Here is an 18780-nt window from a genome sequence, read left to right on the forward strand (position 1 = left end):
AAAAAGAATGCATGTGAGTGAGGTATCTGTAAGAGCGCTATAGACGAGTGAATGACATCAGAGAATGGTAGAACGGTTGAATGAGTGAGAGAGAAGAGAATAGATGTGGGACTGACTGTATCCTTCTCTCAGGCAGGGGAAAGCAGTAATGGTACAGTAGGATGAAACACATAGTGCCAGAGTCTGTGAATGGAGTAATTTCCTTTTAAACTTGAGTCAATTCAGGAGATAAATTCAAATGTAATTAATGCCCATAGTTCATTACAGGGATCATTTTTTCTGAATTAATTTTCTGAATTGATTGGAAATGGAAATGGATTGACCCCAACCTTGCTAGGGGCACTACCCTCTACCCTGACATCTTACTTCATCAACCAACATGCCTAACACAGAGATAGCAAAAGCAACAGGCAAAGGATGCAGACATCCTTAGAAAGTATACCAATTGTATTAATATTTCTCCACAAAAGCTGTTTAAACTAATATTTACATAGGTGGTTTTCAGATTTGTACAATCACATTTCAGCGATTGACATTTCTCTAAAACAGTTTTTATGCAATTATAAATCCTAACCCTAACCATTGAGGCCTAAACCAACAGAGTAACAACAACATGCATAGCGGGATTCAAAAGTAAAACCAACATTGTATAGCCACTGGTAATACCTATTTCAGGGATGGAACAGACAACCCTGAATGTGACCACTACATGAGAGACCAGGGCAGGTATTTCATTATCAAAGAAACAGCAAGAAAGGAAATAATAATGTATGTTTTGACTAAACTCAAATCTAATTATGTTTCATATATAAAAAACTCTTTATATTGTGTCGAACCCCTGGCCCTCACAAATCATACAAATTAACAATTCTAATCGTCAGTTGTCAAACGAGACAGAAAGCAGAGTAATTTTAGACAAGAGGATGAGGGGTCATTGAGCTCAGTCATCATCACGTGACAGCTGGAGAAATCACTCCCCCATCTGGACAATATTGGAAGAGCAAGGTTAAATCAGTCCATGGGTCAACACAGTGTTTTCATTCAAATGTGAACAAACTTGCATAATTGATATTGTAAATGTTAAACATTCCTTGCTCTGCTCCAGACCATTTGGTAAACACCTCTGATGGCCACTGCACCCTTCACAACGCCCCTATCCACATCGACTGGACCGCAGTGGAGAAGGTGAAAAGCTTCAAGTTCCTCGGCGTACACATCACCAATGATCTGAAATGGTCCACCCACACAGACAGTGTGGTGAAGGAGGCTGAAGAAATTTGGCTTGGCCCCTAAGACCCTCACAAACTTTTACAGATGCACAATTGAGAGCATCCTGTTGGACTGGATCACCCACCGCCTGGTACGGCAACTGCACCGCCCGCCACCACAGGGCTCTCCAGAGGGTTGTGTGGTCTGCCCAACACATCTCCGGGGCACACTGCATGCCCTCCATATCACCTACAGCACCCGAAGTCACAGGAAGGCCAAAAAGATCATCAAGGACATCAACCACCCGAGCCACAGTCTGTTCACCCCGCTATCATCCAGAAGGCGAGGTCAGTACAGGTGCATCAAAGCTGGGACCGAGAGACTGAAAAACAGCTTCTATCTCAAGGCCATCAGACTGTTAAATAGCCATCACTAGCCGGCTACCACCCGGTTACTCAACCCTGCACCTTAGAGGCTGCTGCCCTATTATACATAGACATGGAATCACTGGCCACTTTAATAATAATAAATAATAATAAAGTTTACATACTGCTTTACTCATTTCATATGTATATACTGTATTCTATTCTACTGTATTTTAGTCAAAGCCACTCCGACATTGCTCATCTTAATATTTATATATTTTTTAACTCCATTCTTTTACTGTAGATTTGTGTGTATTGTTGTGAATTGTTAGATATTACTGCACTGTTGGAGCTAGGAACACAAGCATTTCACTACACCCGCAATAACATATGCTAAATATGTGTATGTGACCAATACAATTTGATTAGATTTGATTTGAATTGTCAGTTACTGACACATCACACACAGCAGTTACATACCCCCTGAAATTGAATTTAGACAGACAATATTCATAACATTAAATGAATACATTCATGCACATACAAATTCCAATGTTATGTGACAATATTTCTGCATTTCGTGACGAGTTACTTTCCCGTATTGGAAACTAGTGTAGCGTCACACCCCTTTGGGGGAAATGATCACATTTGAGACTGCTGACACCTCTACTGATCATGACTGATTTTTTTCTAAAGCAAATAACAGAACAAAATGTATTTTTGGCCTTTTATCTGACACATCTGAAACACATGCTCCTGGCTGTATGGGCTACTATCACCGACCATAGCACGATGTACTTACAGTACAGACAGTAATATGCTCGTAGTATTTCTCTGCTCAAATAATGGAGCAATTATTTTGTACAGAATTATGCAATATTATGTCTCACATCTTTCCTTTCAAATGTGAGATTTTACTCTTAAGGCTGTATTACATAATTACATGATAAGGAGTAGGCTAATATTTAACTAAATTATTTAGAAAAAAAAACAATTAACAAAGGCACAACTTTCACGTGACTAGAGGAAATGCAGCCATTTAAATCAATGAAATACAGCTATTGCGTTAATCTACCAATATAGAATGAGCATGCTATGCAAAGGCCAGCGGCAAACCCACATGCAGTCGCTCAAAATCATATATTATGGGCGGCACAAAATATATTGCACTTCAACTCACCTTGAGCGGCCGTTCCTCTGGTGCTGAAAACACTTGCTATCAAAGTGGCCACATACCAAATCATAGTACTATTGCCGACCAGCTATTACCACGCAAAGTACCCCGTTCAACGAATCTTTCATATTCGACATTGCACAGCGCGCGCTCTTATCGATGCCTTTTTATTCATATTCTATGTACTTTCCTCTCGGCGATTCCCTTCATCCCTTCCCTCCCCCGTCCTTCCGTCCGCATCCTCTCCCGAAGAGACAGAGCACCTGCACCGCGGCGATTGTAGTTGACCGAACTGTTTTACGAGCGCATAGTGAAACCAAGTGTGATATTTTACCCAAAAGCTCCGCCTTTTCTTTCTTTGGATTGGTTGCTGATAGAGGATTTGGGGCGTGTATTGGTTATTTTTCCGCCCCTTACTATGCGAATGACAGGAGAACATACGCGTACCAATTCAAGGTGAGTTGAAGCGTGCCGTAGTAGTAGAACCGCAGTATCATGCGCATTGACAGAGAGCCGAGTCCGCATCTTTAAACGCCTGCCTCGAAGTGTTCCTTAACAAGTGCCACCATCATTGTTAAATAATGACCAGTCTATTGAGAGACTTTGCACATGCATTCATTATTCATGTCAATGTTGGCATATCTATTCATGCTGCGAGCTATGATGGTGATGCGCAAGAGCCATGATGTCTGTGCGGTGCCTGAGTCTCTCCTCTGTCTGTCGCTCATTCACAGCCTCGAGCAGTGGTCATGTCGCTGTCACCGGGTTAAAACGTTCATTTTCTGCTACTACAACCTCAGCTAATGTGTTGGGTGTGGCGACAGATGCCAACATTGTTTTACCCCTGTTTATTCGAGGACGGCAGGGAGGTTGCCTTGTCAGCTACTGCTCCCAATCCATCTGTAGCCTAGCTACAGCTGGCATAGCGTTGAAACCGTATCATAATATAATCAGCACGCTCATTTTACATCTCCATTCAGTGGAAATGTGGAGAGATATGAAGATACACTTTTTCCAAACACTGCACATGACATAAACAAATCAAAATTACAGAAATGTTTTTTATATACATCAGACAAATAATCTGAATCTAATGTACTTCTCCATCAATTCAAAATGGTGTTATTTTCCTCTCCATATATGGATAAAAGCAGTTTATATGGTTTTCTGTATCTTTAAGGTACTTACTCTGTCTTATTTCAGTGAATGATAGGCTTAATATTGCACATGTAATTTCCTCAGCTAAATGATTGAAATTCAGAAAGTGTGGCTTTAAAGGTGTCAGCTCCTGCTTATCATGACACACAACGCAATTGTTTCACTGACTACTCCCCAGAATTATGGAAACATACAGTGCATTCAGAAAGTATTCAGATCCCTTGACTTTTTCCACACCTTGTCAGGTTACAGCCTTATCCTGCCATCCAGGACCTCTATACCAGGCAGTGTCAGAGGAAGACCCTAAAAATTGTTAGACTCCAGCCACCCTAGTCGTAGACTGTTCTCTCTGCTGCAGCACGGCAAGCGGTACCGGAGCGCCATTTCTAGGTCCAAGAGGCTCCTAAACAACTTCTACCCCCATGCCTTAAGAATCCTGAATAGCTAATCAGATGGCTACCCAGAGTATTTGCATTACCCCCCCCCCCCACACACACACACACACACACGTTCTGGAAGTCTTCTGCTACTCTCTGTTATTATCTATGCATAGTCACTTTAATAACTCTACCTACATGTCCATATTACCTCAATTACCTCGACACCGGTGCGCCCCACACTGACATTGACTTTATACCGGTGCCCCCTGTATATATTGTTATTCACTGCTGCTCTTTAATTATTTGTTATTCTTATCTCTTACATTTTTTTAGGTATTTTCTTAAAACTGCATTGTTGGTTAAGGGCTTGTAAGTAAGTATTTCACTGTAAGGTCTACACCTATTGTATTCGGCGCATGTGACAAATAAAATTTGATTTGATTCTAAAATTGATTAAATCGTTTTTTCCCATCAATCGGCACACAATACACAATAATTACAAAGCAAAAACAGGTTTTTAGACATTTTTGCAAATGTATATATAAATAAAAAATGATAACTGCACTGTAAATACTCTACCTGAGAAATAAATAGCATTTAGGGACAAAATTGAGACTAATGTTGATTGGACTGTATCCTATACCACCAACCATAAGCCATTCAGGAGTTTAGAAAGACATTGCAAGGCAATGACAGTGACATTTTCCAGGCTTTGTAGAGAGAGTTGGGCTACAGTTCGGTAAACAACTCCAATTAGAAGTGAGTCATGTGACGCCCTGTTGAGGCACATGCAATGCATTGGGTTGTGAAACTCAGAGCCATCAAAACAAGTTCACTGGGTACAGTTTGAGCTAACTGCTGTCTGGTTCACAGCATTCATTATCCCCGCTGATGATTTTCTCATGGGCTCATCCTGTTGTCGTACCAGGGGAAACATTTAGCCACACAATAGACAACTGTGTATCCGGGACAATATGAAACATTGCCTGGAGCACCAGCAGTATTGTAATAGAGGTCTCTGCCCTGGAAGGGTGGTGAACTTGTGAATGTAAAATGCCAGTGCCAAACATATTTCTATGGTGCCAACACTCCACATACTTTCACGACTGGATGGATATCACGTTTGACTATGTTGGGAGCTTTGGGTAACACTTTTCTTTTTTAAATCATGGTCAGCGAAGCCATTTATTTTGTCACTCTTGATTAGGAGAAAGTGCCTTTGTACAAGAGGAAACAGAGTTTTGGGCAGGAACAAAGTGATGACATCAAGGGATGACAGCGTGTAAATATCTATCCTCTGAATTCTTGTGTTCGCAAATGTTCTTAGAGATCGTCTGATGTCTGTGACAGAGAATTCTGACAAGTTAATACTCAGGGCTGGAAGATGTTGCTTGCTTTATCTTGCATGAGACTCATTTGACAAGGTGACAGAAATATAATGTGGGTACATTTGTAAAATGGCTAACACCTTTTCAATCGCAAAATTAAAACATGTAAGAAAGTATGTTTTTTATTTGCCAGTGATATGTCCATTGAAATGGTCCTGGATGACAACGCCATTTGTAGGGTGAAGCTGCCCACATTGTCCCAATTACTGTCATGGGAGTGGTGCAGTAGTGCTCCCCCTTCTCTCTCTCTGACTGCTGCATGGCAAACTGAGTACAATACAAGGTCATTTAATATCTCTCTCTCTCTCTCTCTCTCTCTCTCTCTCTCTCTCTCTCTCTCTCTCTCTCTCTCTCTCTCTCTCTCTCTCTCTCTCTATCTCTCTCTCTCTCTCTCTCTCTCTCTCTCTCTCTCTCATTCTCTCTCATTCTCTCACTCTCTCTCATTTTCTCTCTCTCTCTCTCTCTCTCTCTCTCTCTCTCTCTCTCTCTCTCTCTCTCTCTCTCTCTCTCTCTCATTCTCTCTCATTCTCTCTCATTCTCTCTCTCTCTCTTTTCTCTCTCTCTCTCTCTCTCTCTCTCTCTCTCTCTCTCTCTCTCTCTCTCTCTCTCTCTCTCTCTCTCTCTCTCTCTCCCATGGCCTAAAGTTGCAGGAGTGCTGACACATTGCCTTTTCCTGACCAGAACATCTAATGACCCTTTGGGACTGTACAAATGGATAAGTACTGTACAGGGTCTGTTTCCACGACGACACCAACATGGCATGATGGTATTAGCCCAGCTTTATGAGGCAGTAGGAAACAGATAGACAGACAGGCAGACTGTTTGGTCGGTCGAGACAGCAGCAGTGTGATGATTTCTTTTAGATTAGGGTGACAGACTCCGGCAGTTGAAAGTTGATGTAATCCCCTCTTATGCAACCAAAATTGTACATCTCTTCTTTAGAGCATCATTACTGTAACAGGTTGTTGCCAATATTGTGAGAATTAGGAAAATCATATTTTTATTATGAATAACTATAAGTTGTTACCATGGTATTACCATGTTAATACCTAGGCTAATGTGATGTTATTTTAAGTGCCATTATATGATGATATTTTCTGTTTGGCCAATAGTTATTCCCTAGTTATTTACTACACAGTATTAACAAAACAGGCGTTAAGTATGTAGTTCTTAAATCCCAGTAAGTCTATGGAGACACATAGGCCTACGGTATGCCGATGGCTCCCATTGACAAATGGAAACGGATAAGCGTGCACATTTGTGTTAAGATCACACCATTTGTTGTCCTACAATCCCCCGACTTCTACATTGGTGTCAATAGAGGTTTATCAAAAGCCTAACATAGGCTAGTATGGTTAGAGTGGCATACATTTTAGACTGTAGGTTTGTCATGCTAGTGGCCATGTAGAGATTACATGTTCTGGCTTTCTACATCTAGACATCATCTGTCACAGTGAAAGTGCCAACCCACAATGGCACCAATGCATGCTAATCCTCACCCAGCCACACGTGATTCCTACAAGGGCAGCTTGAGTTGGGAATTAAACAGCCTTTCCCAAATGATTACAGTCACATTTCCCAAACATCTGTTGACCTGAGTGGTGACATGCATGGATGGAGAGCTCTCCAGGGGTGGGGTTGTATAGGACCTACTCATGGGGCCAAGGGATTGACACCTGTCTGTTGCTCATTGTTTGAACAAACACTGTAGTAATCCAATCTATGCCAAAAATGGCAAAAAGATCTGAACTCATAATATCTGGGTGTTTTATCAAGCTTGAGGTAATCTCATTTACCAGCCTGGTTTTATAGACTAGACGTAACAATGGTAAATGTAAATTGAAGCGCTATAATTAGTATGATATGTTACATTTGGCATGGTTACATAAGACAGATGGTTACTTAAGGCTAAAACGAAAACATAGTGGTTGGTTGGGGTGGATGGATGGGTGTATAACCCAAAGTTAATGTTAGCAAGCAAGCTAATGTTCACCACTTAGCATTCGTAACATATAATACGAATTGTAATTGTAACATATCATACAAAATTGGCGATGGATATCCTCAAATTAATACATACCATAAGAAACGTAACATATCATACTAAATGGAGTGTTCTCAGATTTACGTACAGAATAATACAAAATGCTCTGAGATCAGGTTGCATTTATAGTAGCATGAAATAGTTTTGTGAATGGGTACTCTTCTCTTAGTAATCATATGTTTTCTTGGCCTGGTATCCATCTGTTTGAACTTCAACCAGCCAACTCCTCTGACGTGTGTTCACTGTCATGCCATATAGTACAGAGTACTTGGCTAAAGCACAAACTTATCCGGCTACCAGACTTGAGTTTACTTTCTCCTTATAGGAGAAATCAATCAATCAACAAATCAAATCAAATTTTATTTGTCACATACACATGGTTAGCAGATGTTAATGCGAGTGTAGCGAAATGCTTGTGCTTCTAGTTCCGACAATGCAGTAATAACCAACGAGTAATCTAGCTAACAATTCCCAAAACTACTACCTTATACACATAAGTGTAAAGGGATAAAGAATATGTAAATAAGATATATGAATGAGTGATGGTACAGAGCGGCATAGGCAAGATGCAGTAGATGGTATCGATTAGAGTATATACATATGAGGTGAGTATGTAAACAAAGTGGCATAGTTTAAAGTGGCTAGTGATACATGTATTACATAAAGATGCAGTAGATGATATAGAGTACAGTATATACGTATACATATGAGATAAATAATGTAGGGTATGTAAACATTATATTAAGTAGCATTGTTTAAAGTGGCTAGTGATATATGTTACATCAATTCCCATCAATTCCCATTATTAAAGTGGCTGGAGTTGAGTCAGTGTGTTGGCAGCAGCCACTCAATGTTAGTGGTGGCTGTTTAACAGTCTGATGGCCTTGAGATAGAAGCTGTTTTTCAGTCTCTCGGTCCCAGCTTTGATGCACCTGTACTGACTTCGCCTTCTGGATGATAGTGAGGTGAACAGGCAGTGGCTCGGGTGGTTGTTGTCCTTGATGATCTTTATGGCCTTCCTGTAACATCGGGTGGTGTAGGTGTCCTGGAGGGCAGGTAGTTTGCCCCCGGTGATGCGTTGTGCAGACCTCACTACCTTCTGGAGAGCCTTATGGTTGTGGGCGGAGCAGTTGCCGTACCAGGCGGTGATAAAGCCCAACAGGATGCTCTCGATTGTGCATCTGTAGAAGTTTGTGAGTGCTTTTGGTGACAAGCAGAATTTCTTCAGCCTCCTGAGGTTGAAGAGGCGCTGCTGCGCCTTCTTCACGATGCTGGCTGTGTGGGTGGACCAATTCAGTTTGTCTGTGATGTGTATGCCGAGGAACTACTGTTCCATTGATGTGGATAGGGGGGTGTTCCCTCTGCTGTTTCCTGAAATCCACAATCATCTCCTTAGTTTTGTTGACGTTGAGTGTGAGGTTATTTTTCTGACACCACACTCCGAGGGCCCTCACCTCCTCCCTGTAGGCCGTCTCGTCATTGTTGGTAATCAAGCCTACCACTGTTGTGTCGTCCGCAAACTTGATGATTGAGTTGGAGGCGTGGCCACGCAGTCGTGGGTGAACAGGGAGTACAGGAGAGGGCTCAGAACGCACCCTTGTGGGACCCCAGTGTTGAGGATCAGCGGGGTAGAGATGTTGTTACCTACCCTCACCACCTGGGGGCGGCCCGTCAGGAAGTCCAGTACCCAGTTGCACAGGGCGGGGTCGAGACCCAGGGTCTCAAGCTTGATGACGAGTTTGGAGGGTACTGTGGTGTTAAATGCTGAGCTGTAGTCGATGAACAGCATTCTCACATAGGTATTCCTCTTGTCCAGATGGGTTAGGGCAGTGTGCAGTGTGGTTGAGATTGCGTCGTCTGTGGACCTATTTGGGCGGTAAACAAATTGTAGTGGGTCTAGGGTGTCAGGTAGGCTGGAGGTGATATGGTCCTTGACTAGTCTCTCAAAGCACTTCATGATGACGGAAGTGAGTGCTACGGGGCGGTAGTCGTTTAGCTCAGTTACCTTAGCTTTCTTGGGAACAGGAACAATGGTGGCCCTCTTGAAGCATGTGGGAACAGCAGACTGGGATAGGGATTGATTGAATATGTCCGTAAACACACCAGCCAGCTGGTCTGCGCATGCTCTGAGGGCGCGGCTGTGGATGCCGTCTGGTCCTGCAGCCTTGCAAGGGTTAACACGTTTAAATGTTTTACTCACCTCGGCTGCAGTGAAGGAGAGTCTGCATGTTTTGGTTGCGGGCCGTGTCAGTGGCACTGTATTGTCCTCAAAGCGGGCAAAAAAGTTATTTAGTCTGCCTGGGAGCAAGGCATCCTGGTCCGTGACTGGGCTGATTTTCTTTTTGTAATCCGTGATTGACTGTAGACCCTGCCACATACCTCTTGTGTCTGAGCCGTTGAATTGCGATTCTACTTTGTCTCTATACTGAGGCTTAGCTTAATAGCTACACTGTTTGCATTCGGTCATGTTTCCGGTCACCTTGCCCTGATTAAAAGCAGTGGTTCGAGCTTTCAGCTTCACGCGAATGCTGCCATCAATCCACGGTTTCTGGTTTGGGAATGTTTTAATCGTTGCTATGGGAACGACATCTTCAACGCACGTTCTAATGAACTCGCTCACTGGAACAGCGTATTCATCAATGTTGTCGTTTGACGCAATACGAAACATATCCCAGTCCACGTGATGGAAGCAGTCTTGGAGCGTGGAATCAGATTGGTCGGACCAGCGTTGAACAGACCTCAGCGTGGGAGCTTCTTGTTTTAGCTTTTGTCTGTAGTGTGTCTCTGCAGTGTGTCTCCGTTATGTTTGAAGTAGAAAATTATGCCATTGGCATTGATGCAGGATAGCCAATAGGTGCCAGGAAAAGACTCATTCCCAGAAGCCACAACATGGCACATCCAATATGTTTAAGGCAGAATAGTGAGGACGGTTTCTCACAGTGTGTATGTGCTCTATGGCCAAAATATGGTGTTTGGCGTTGTGTGTAATTATATCCATGCTAATGTAGCGTGTAAGTTTGTTTTCATGTACATAGTTCAAGGGCAGTGACATTGCAGTGGAAACGCAGTCATTGTCTCTTACATATGTTTGGATTTTAAATTGTGATGGTAGAAATATTACTAAATATGTATAGTGCCGAACAATAATTTCCAATGTAGCTATAGTCTTGGTTGCTTAATCAGTTTAAACTGGTAAATGACATCTCACCACTGCAATTACCAATGTGTAGCAAGCACATAAGCTTAAAATGGCAGCCACACACTCACTGGAGTCTACCCACACACTCACTGGAGTCTACCCACACACTCACTGGAGTCTACCCACACACTCACTGGAGTCTAGCCACACACTCACTGGAGCCTAGCCACACACTCACTGGAGTCTACCCACACACTCACTGGAGTCTAGCCACACACTCACTGGAGTCTAGCCACACACTCACTGGAGTCCAGCCACACACTCACTGGAGTCTAGCCATACACTCACTGGAGTCTACCCACACACTCACTGTAGTCTAGCCACACACTCACTGTAGTCTAGCCACACACTCACTGGAGTCTAGCCATACACTCACTGTAGTCTAGCCACACACTCACTGTAGTCTAGCCACACACTCACTGGAGTCTAGCCACACACTCACACATACTACATTGACACTCCAACACAAACATACATCCTTCAACCTCTTCACATACGCTGCTGCTACTCTGTTTATTATCTATCCTGATTGCCTAGTCACTTTTACCTACATGTACATTTTACCTCAACTACCTCGTACCCCTGCACATTGACTCGGTACCGGTACTCCTTGTATATAGCCTAATTACTGTTATTTCCTTCTACATTTTTAGCAATTTTATAAAAACTTTTTAAGTCTGCATTGTTGGAAAGGGTTCGGAAGTAAGCATTTCACGGTAAAGTCTACACCTGTTCTATGACAAATAACAGGTGACAAATAATATTTGTGTCAGAATAATGTAAAAAATCACACATTTTCAGACAAGCCCAAAATCTACCACATAGAACCTTGTCAACTATCTCTCAAATGTAGCTTACTCTGTCCTCTCTACCTCCCCAAGATCTTTAAGAAAATGTAGCTTTAAAAAAACCAAATCTCTATATTTGTCAATGTAAATGGTATGTTATAGAAGAGTCCAGACCCGTTTTGGGCGATTTCACTTGGCTTTGAGAAACTTACCACACCAGTGATAGACTTCCTCAGGCTCGCTCTGCAGTGCCAGGGCACAGATAAAACGGCTACAAAAACACCCAAATGTGTCATTTAAAATACGGCAAAACTCTCAGTATAGTGATGCTGTTCTTTTGATCTTGTACACATTTATATTTTACATTTATATATTTATATTTGGTGTTTGTGTATCACTTCTCTGCTTCATCTTGGCCAGGTCGCAGTTGTAAATGAGAACTTGTTCTCAACTGTCCTACCTGGTTAAATAAAGGTGAAATACATTTACAAAACAATCTGCAACGTTTTATACCATTTTGTTGGACTTGAGCAATACTTTTCCGTGTGCAAAGCATTCGCCTGCTTTTTCTTCCAAATGAGGTGAAACAAGAAAGCACACGCAAGCTTATACACAGAAAAGTATTGTGAAAAAAAGTATTGTGAAAAAGTGTCTGGACACTTCTTTGACATGTATTTTGTATTTTGGTTCAAGCCCCTGGTCAAAAGTAGTGGTCAACTGTAGTGCACTATTTAGGGAATAGGGCGCCATTTAGGATGCTAACAGAGTCTCTGCAGGACGCTACCAGCTGTCACCACTTTAGTTGAATGGGTGATTCCCAGCACACTGGCCTGTTCTCCCTCTGAGGGCCAGCACTCTAATGGGACGATAGGAAGGGATATCTAGAGGCCGGAGGGGAGTGATGGAGACTGCATGGAGGAGTAATGTAGGTCTATAATAATCACCTAAACCAGTGAACCTTAGGAACTCAATGATTTTGATCCCCCTCTTACTTTGTCACTTTTTCCTCTCTCTTTCCCTTTCGCCACACATCCTTCTTTCCCCTCTCAGCATCTCCTCTTCTCCCTCTTTCTCCCACTAACACCAAATTAACTTGAAAAAGGAAGATGCGGGTGTAGCGCACCAAGGTTATCTCTAAATGTAATTACAGACCAACACAGATGTGACTGTGACTCATCAGATTAGTGTGTAGATCCCAGAGGACACAGATATGATGACACACCAGCCGGCCTGCATTGGGTGATACAGAACTGTAGGTGAATTCACCTACACTAGCAGCATAGAGGAGGTCATATTTGTTCAATGTAATAGCTGATACTGTGATCCCAGTAACACTGATTATAATAGCCACCTCAGTGCTAATCATCATTTGCTCAGGGATGTTAGTAAACCAATTTCACAATGAAGTAATATGCTGATACACATCCTAAATCAAAAGTTGGTCTCATCAGCATTGTACAATCCATTGTTCAAGAGAGTGTCAGTCAGAGCTGAGGAGCAGATGGAGACTGTGATGTCATCATGTCAGTTATCTATGGTGGTGATGGTGGTAGTGGTGGTGATGGATGGACTAACAATGCCTCACTAACAGAAATACAGCTGAATGCTCCAAATTCAGAGAGAGTAAGACAGAGAGAGAGAGAGAGAGAGAGAGAGAGAGAGAGAGAGAGAGAGAGAGAGAGAGAGAGAGAGAGAGAGAGAGAGAGAGAGAGAGAGAGAGAGAGAGAGAGAGAGAGAGAGAGAGAGAGAGAGAGAGAGAGAGAGAGAGAGAGAGAGAGAGAGAGAGAGAGAGAGAGAGAGATCGCAGACAACCTACAGGGCCTTCCTCAATTCCCATGACCGGAGCCTTTGCTGAGCCGGCCTCCTCAGGAACGGCAGGCAGCAATAAATAGCTAAACAATCTGCTTATCATTACCCTGCCAAGAGTGCCTCATGCAGCTATAATGGAACATTTGAATGAGAATCATTGGTATATTATTTACATGTGCTATTCTGCCTCCTTGCTTGGCTTGAAACAAGCACTTCAACTCCAAATCATAGAGAGAAAGAGAGATGTGACAGGGAGAGTCAGATGTGAGAGAGAGCTAGAAAGAGGGAGAGAGAAAGTGGGAGAAATTTCCCCCTGCTTATCTATTTCCCCCATTAATTTCCCCCTGCTTATCTATCTGTGTGTGTGTGTGTGTGTGTGTGTGTGTGTGTGTGTGTGTGTGTGTGTGTGTGTGTGTGTGTGTGTGTGTGTGTGTGTGTGTGTGTGTGTGTGTGTGTGTGCGTGCGTGCGTGCGTGCGTGCGTGCGTGCGTGCGTGCGTGCGTGCGTGCGTGCGTGAAGAAGGAGAATCTGTGTGTCTAAAATATGAAAAGTCAAAGAATCCCTGATAAGATGCAAGTACCCCTCCCCATTGTTCCATCAGTTCATATATATTTAATCTCATCAAATCAAATTTTATTTGTCACATGCGCCGAATACAACAGGACCTTAGTGAAATGCTTACTCACAAGCCCTTAACCAACAATGCTTTAAGAAGTTAAGGGGAAAAAGTGTTAAGTAAAAAATATATCAGTAGAAAATAGAAAATTAAAGTAACAAATAATTAAAAAGCAGCAGTAAAAAACAGAGTAAATGTGCAGGGGCACCGGTTAGTCGAGGTAATTGAGGTAATATGTACACGTAGGTAGAGTTAAAGTGACTATGCATAGATTGTAAACAGAGAGTAGCAGCAGAGTAAAAGAGGGGTCTGGGTAGCCATTTCATTAGCTATTCAGGAGTCTTATGGCTTGGAGGTAGAAGCTGTTTAGAAGCCTATTGGATCAAGAATTGGTGCTCCGGTACCGCTTGCCATGCGGTAGCATAGAGAACAGTCTATGACTAGGGTGGCTGGAGTCTTTGGCAATGTTTAGGGCCTTCCTCTGACACCGCCTGGTATAGAGGTACTGGATGGCAGGAAGCTTGGCTCCAGTGATGTACTGGGCTGTACGCACTACCCTCTGTTTTATTTATTTTTTATTTCACCTTTATTTAACCAGGTAGGCTAGTTGAGAACAAGTTCTCATTTGCAACTGCGACCTGGCCAAAATAAAGCATAGCAGTGTGAACAGACAACACAGAGTTACACATGGAGTAAACAATTAACAAGTCAATAACACAGTAGAAAAAAAATGGGCAGTCTATATACAATGTGTGCAAAAGGCATGAGGAGGTAGGCGAATAATACAATTTTGCAGATTAACACTGGAGTGATAAATGATCAGATGGTCATGTACAGGTAGAGATATTGGTGTGCAAAAGAGCAGAAAAGTAAATAAATAAAAAACAGTATAAAAACCGTATGGGAATGAGGTAGGTGAAAATGGGTGGGCTATTTACCAATAGACTATGTATAGCTGCAGCGATCGGTTAGCTGCTCGGATAACTGATGTTTGAAGTTGGTGAGGGAGATAAAAGTCTCCAACTTCAGCGATTTTTGCAGTTCGTTCCAGTCACAGGCAGCAGAGTACTGGAACGAAAGGCGGCCAAATGAGGTGTTGGCTTTAGGGATGATCAGTGAGATACACCTGCTGGAGCGCGTGCTATGGATGGGTGTTGCGATCGTGACCAGTGAACTGAGATAAGGCGGAGCTTTACCTAGCATGGACTTGTAGATGACCTGGAGCCAGTGCGTCTGGCGACGAATATGTAGTGAGGGCCAGCCGACTAGAGCATACAAGTCGCAGTGGTGGGTGGTATAAGGTGCTTTAGTGACAAAACGGATGGCACTGTGATAGACTGCATCCAGTTTGCTGAGTAGAGTGTTGGAAGCCATTTTGTAGATGACATCGCCGAAGTCGAGGATCGGTAGGATAGTCAGTTTTACTAGGGTAAGCTTGGCGGCGTGAGTGAAGGAGGCTTTGTTGCGGAATAGAAAGCCGACTCTTGATTTGATTTTCGATTGGAGATGTTTGATGTGAGTCTGGAAGGAGAGTTTGCAGTCTAACCAGACACCTAGGTACTTATAGATGTCCACATATTCAAGGTCGGAACCATCCAGGGTGGTGATGCTAGTCGGGCATGCGGGTGCAGGCAGCGATCGGTTGAAAAGCATGCATTTGGTTTTACTCGAGTTTAAGAGCAGTTGGAGGCCACGGAAGGAGTGCTGTATGGCATTAAAGCTCGTTTGGAGGTTAGATAGCACAGTGTCCAATGACGGGCCAAAAGTATATAGAATGGTGTCGTCTGCGTAGAGGTGGATCAGGGAATCGCCCGCAGCAAGAGCAACATCATTGATATATACAGAGAAAAGAGTCGGCCCGAGAATTGAACCCTGTGGCACCCCCATAGAGACTGCCAGAGGACCGGACAGCATGCCCTCCGATTTGACACACTGAACTCTGTCTGCAAAGTAATTGGTGAACCAGGCAAGGCAGTCATCCGAAAAACCGAGGCTATTGAGTCTGCCGATAAGAATATGGTGATTGACAGAGTCGAAAGCCTTGGCGAGGTCGATGAAGACGGCTGCACAGTACTGTCTTTTACCGATGCCGGTTATGATATCGTTTAGTACCTTGAGTGTAGCTGAGGTGCACCCGTGACCGGCTCGGAAACCAGATTGCACAGCGGAGAATGTACGGTGGGATTCGAGATGGTCAGTGACCTGTTTGTTGACTTGGCTTTCGAAGACCTTAGATAGGCAGGGCAGGATGGATATAGGTCTGTAACAGTTTGGGTCCAGGGTGTCTCCCCCTTTGAAGAGGGGGATGACTGCGGCAGCTTTCCAATCCTTGGGGATCTCAGACGATATGAAAGAGAGGTTGAACAGGCTGGTAATAGGGGTTGCGACAATGGCGGCAGATAGTTTCAGAAATAGAGGGTCCAGATTGTCAAGCCCAGCTGATTTGTACGGGTCCAGGTTTTGCAGCTCTTTCAGAACATCTGCTATCTGGATTTGGGTAAAGGAGAACCTGGAGAGGCTTGGGCGAGGAGCTGCGGGGGGGGGGCAGAGCTGTTGGCCGAGGTTGGTGTAGCCAGGCGGAAGGCATGGCCAGCCGTTGAGAAGTGCTTATTGAAGTTTTCGATAATCATGGATTTATCGGTGGTGACCGTGTTACCTAGCCTCAGTGCAGTGGGCAGCTGGGAGGAGGTGCTCTTGTTCTCCATGGACTTCACAGTGTCCCAGAACTTTTTGGAGTTGGAGCTACAGGATGCAAACTTCTGCCTGAAGAAGCTGGCCTTAGCTTTCCTGACTGACTGCGTGTATTGGTTCCTGACTTCCCTGAACAGTTGCATATCACGGGGGCTATTCGATGATATTGCAGTCCGCCACAGGATGTTTTTGTGCTGGTCGAGGGCAGTCAGGTCTGGAGTGAACCAAGGGCTGTATCTGTTCTTGGTTCTGCATTTTTTGAACGGAGCATGCTTATCTAAAATGGTGAGGAAGTTACTTTTAAAGATTGACCAGGCATCCTCAATTGACGGGATGAGGTCAATGTCCTTCCAGGATACCCGGGCCAGGTCGATTAGAAAGGCCTGCTCACAGAAGTGTTTTAGGGAGCGTTTGACAGTGATGAGGGGTGGTCGTTTGACTGCGGCTCCGTGGCGGATACAGGCAATGAGGCAGTGGTCGCTGAGATCCTGGTTGAAGACTGCGGAGGTGTATTTGGAGGGCCAGTTGGTCAGGATGACGTCTATGAGGGTGCCCTTGTTTACAGAGTTAGGGTTGTACCTGGTGGGTTCCTTGATGATTTGAGTGAGATTGAGGGCATCTAGCTTAGATTGTAGGACTGCCGGGGTGTTAAGCATATCCCAGTTTAGGTCACCTAACAAAACAAACTCTGAAGCTAGATGGGGGGCGATCAATTCACAAATGGTGTCCAGGGCACAGCTGGGAGCTGAGGGTGGTCGGTAGCAGGCGGCAACAGTGAGAGACTTATTTCTGGAGAGAGTAATTTTCAAAATTAGTAGTTCAAACTGTTTGGGTATGGACCTGGAAAGTATGACATTACTTTGCAGGCTATCTCTGCAGTAGACTGCGACTCCGCCCCCTTTGGCAGTTCTATCTTGACGGAAGATGTTATAGTTGGGTATGGAAATCTCTGAATTTTTGGTGGCCTTCCTGAGCCAGGATTCAGACACGGCAAGGATATCAGGGTTAGCAGAGTGTGCTAAAGCAGTGAGTAAAACTTCTGATGTTGACATGCATAAAACCAATGCTTTTTCTATCACAGAAGTCAACAAATGAGGGTACCTGGGGACATGCAGGGCCTGGGTTTACCTCCACATCACCCGCGGAACAGAGAAGGAGTAGTATGAGGGTGCGGCTAAAGGCTATCAAAACTGGTCGCCTAGAGCGTTGGGAGCAGAGGATAAGAGGAGCAGGTTTCTGGGCATGGTAGAATATATTCAGGGCATAATGCGCAGACAGGGGTATGGTGGGGTGCGGGTACAGCGGAGGTAAGCCCAGGCACTGGGTGATGATGAGAGAGGTTGTATCTCTGGACATGCTGGTTGTAATGAGTGAGGTCACCGCATGTGTGGGAGGTGGGACAAAGGAGGTAACAGGGGTATGCAGAGTGGATCTAGGTGCTCCATTGTGAACTAAAACAATGATAACTAACCTGAACAACGGTATACAAGGCATGTTGACATTTGAGAGAGACATACAGCGAGGCATACAGTAATCACAGGTGTTGAATTGGGAAAGCTAGCTAAAAACAGTAGGCGAGGCGAATCAGCTAGCACAACAAACAGCAGGTAAAATGGCGTTGACTAGGCAACTGGGCCGACAGATAAAACAAACAAGCAGAATGGAGTACCGTGATTAATGGACAGTCCAGTGTGCGTCAGCTATGTAGCCAAGAGATCAGTGTCCAGGGGGAAGCGGTGGATGGGCAGGGAAGCTGGACTGGCGAGTGTTATCCAGGTTTAAAAAGAAACTAACAATGACTAAATAGCTTGTAGCTAGTTAGCTGGTTAGCGTCTGGAGGTTCTTGAGTGAGTCATAAAAATAAAATTAAAATTAAAAGTAATAGCGATTCCGTATCACAGTGGGTGAGGCAGGTTTCCGGAAGGTATAAATAAAATAAAAATCAAAAAGAGATAGAAAG

General features: G+C 43.8%; 1 protein-coding gene across 1 annotated transcript in view; it reads right to left on the reverse strand.

The window, feature by feature from the left end:
* Nucleotides 1–2990, reverse strand: part of LOC124006242 (protein turtle homolog B-like) — a 79703-nt gene extending 76713 nt beyond the window's left edge. The window contains 1 exon segment of the mRNA XM_046316131.1: nt 2755–2990. Within this exon segment, the coding sequence (XP_046172087.1) occupies nt 2755–2818 (64 nt within the window). The 5' untranslated portion in view covers nt 2819–2990.
* Nucleotides 2991–18780: the final 15790 nt, after the last annotated feature.

The sequence above is a fragment of the Oncorhynchus gorbuscha genome, linkage group LG19 (genome assembly GCF_021184085.1).
Source record: "Oncorhynchus gorbuscha isolate QuinsamMale2020 ecotype Even-year linkage group LG19, OgorEven_v1.0, whole genome shotgun sequence".
Taxonomy (NCBI): Eukaryota; Metazoa; Chordata; class Actinopteri; order Salmoniformes; family Salmonidae; genus Oncorhynchus; species Oncorhynchus gorbuscha.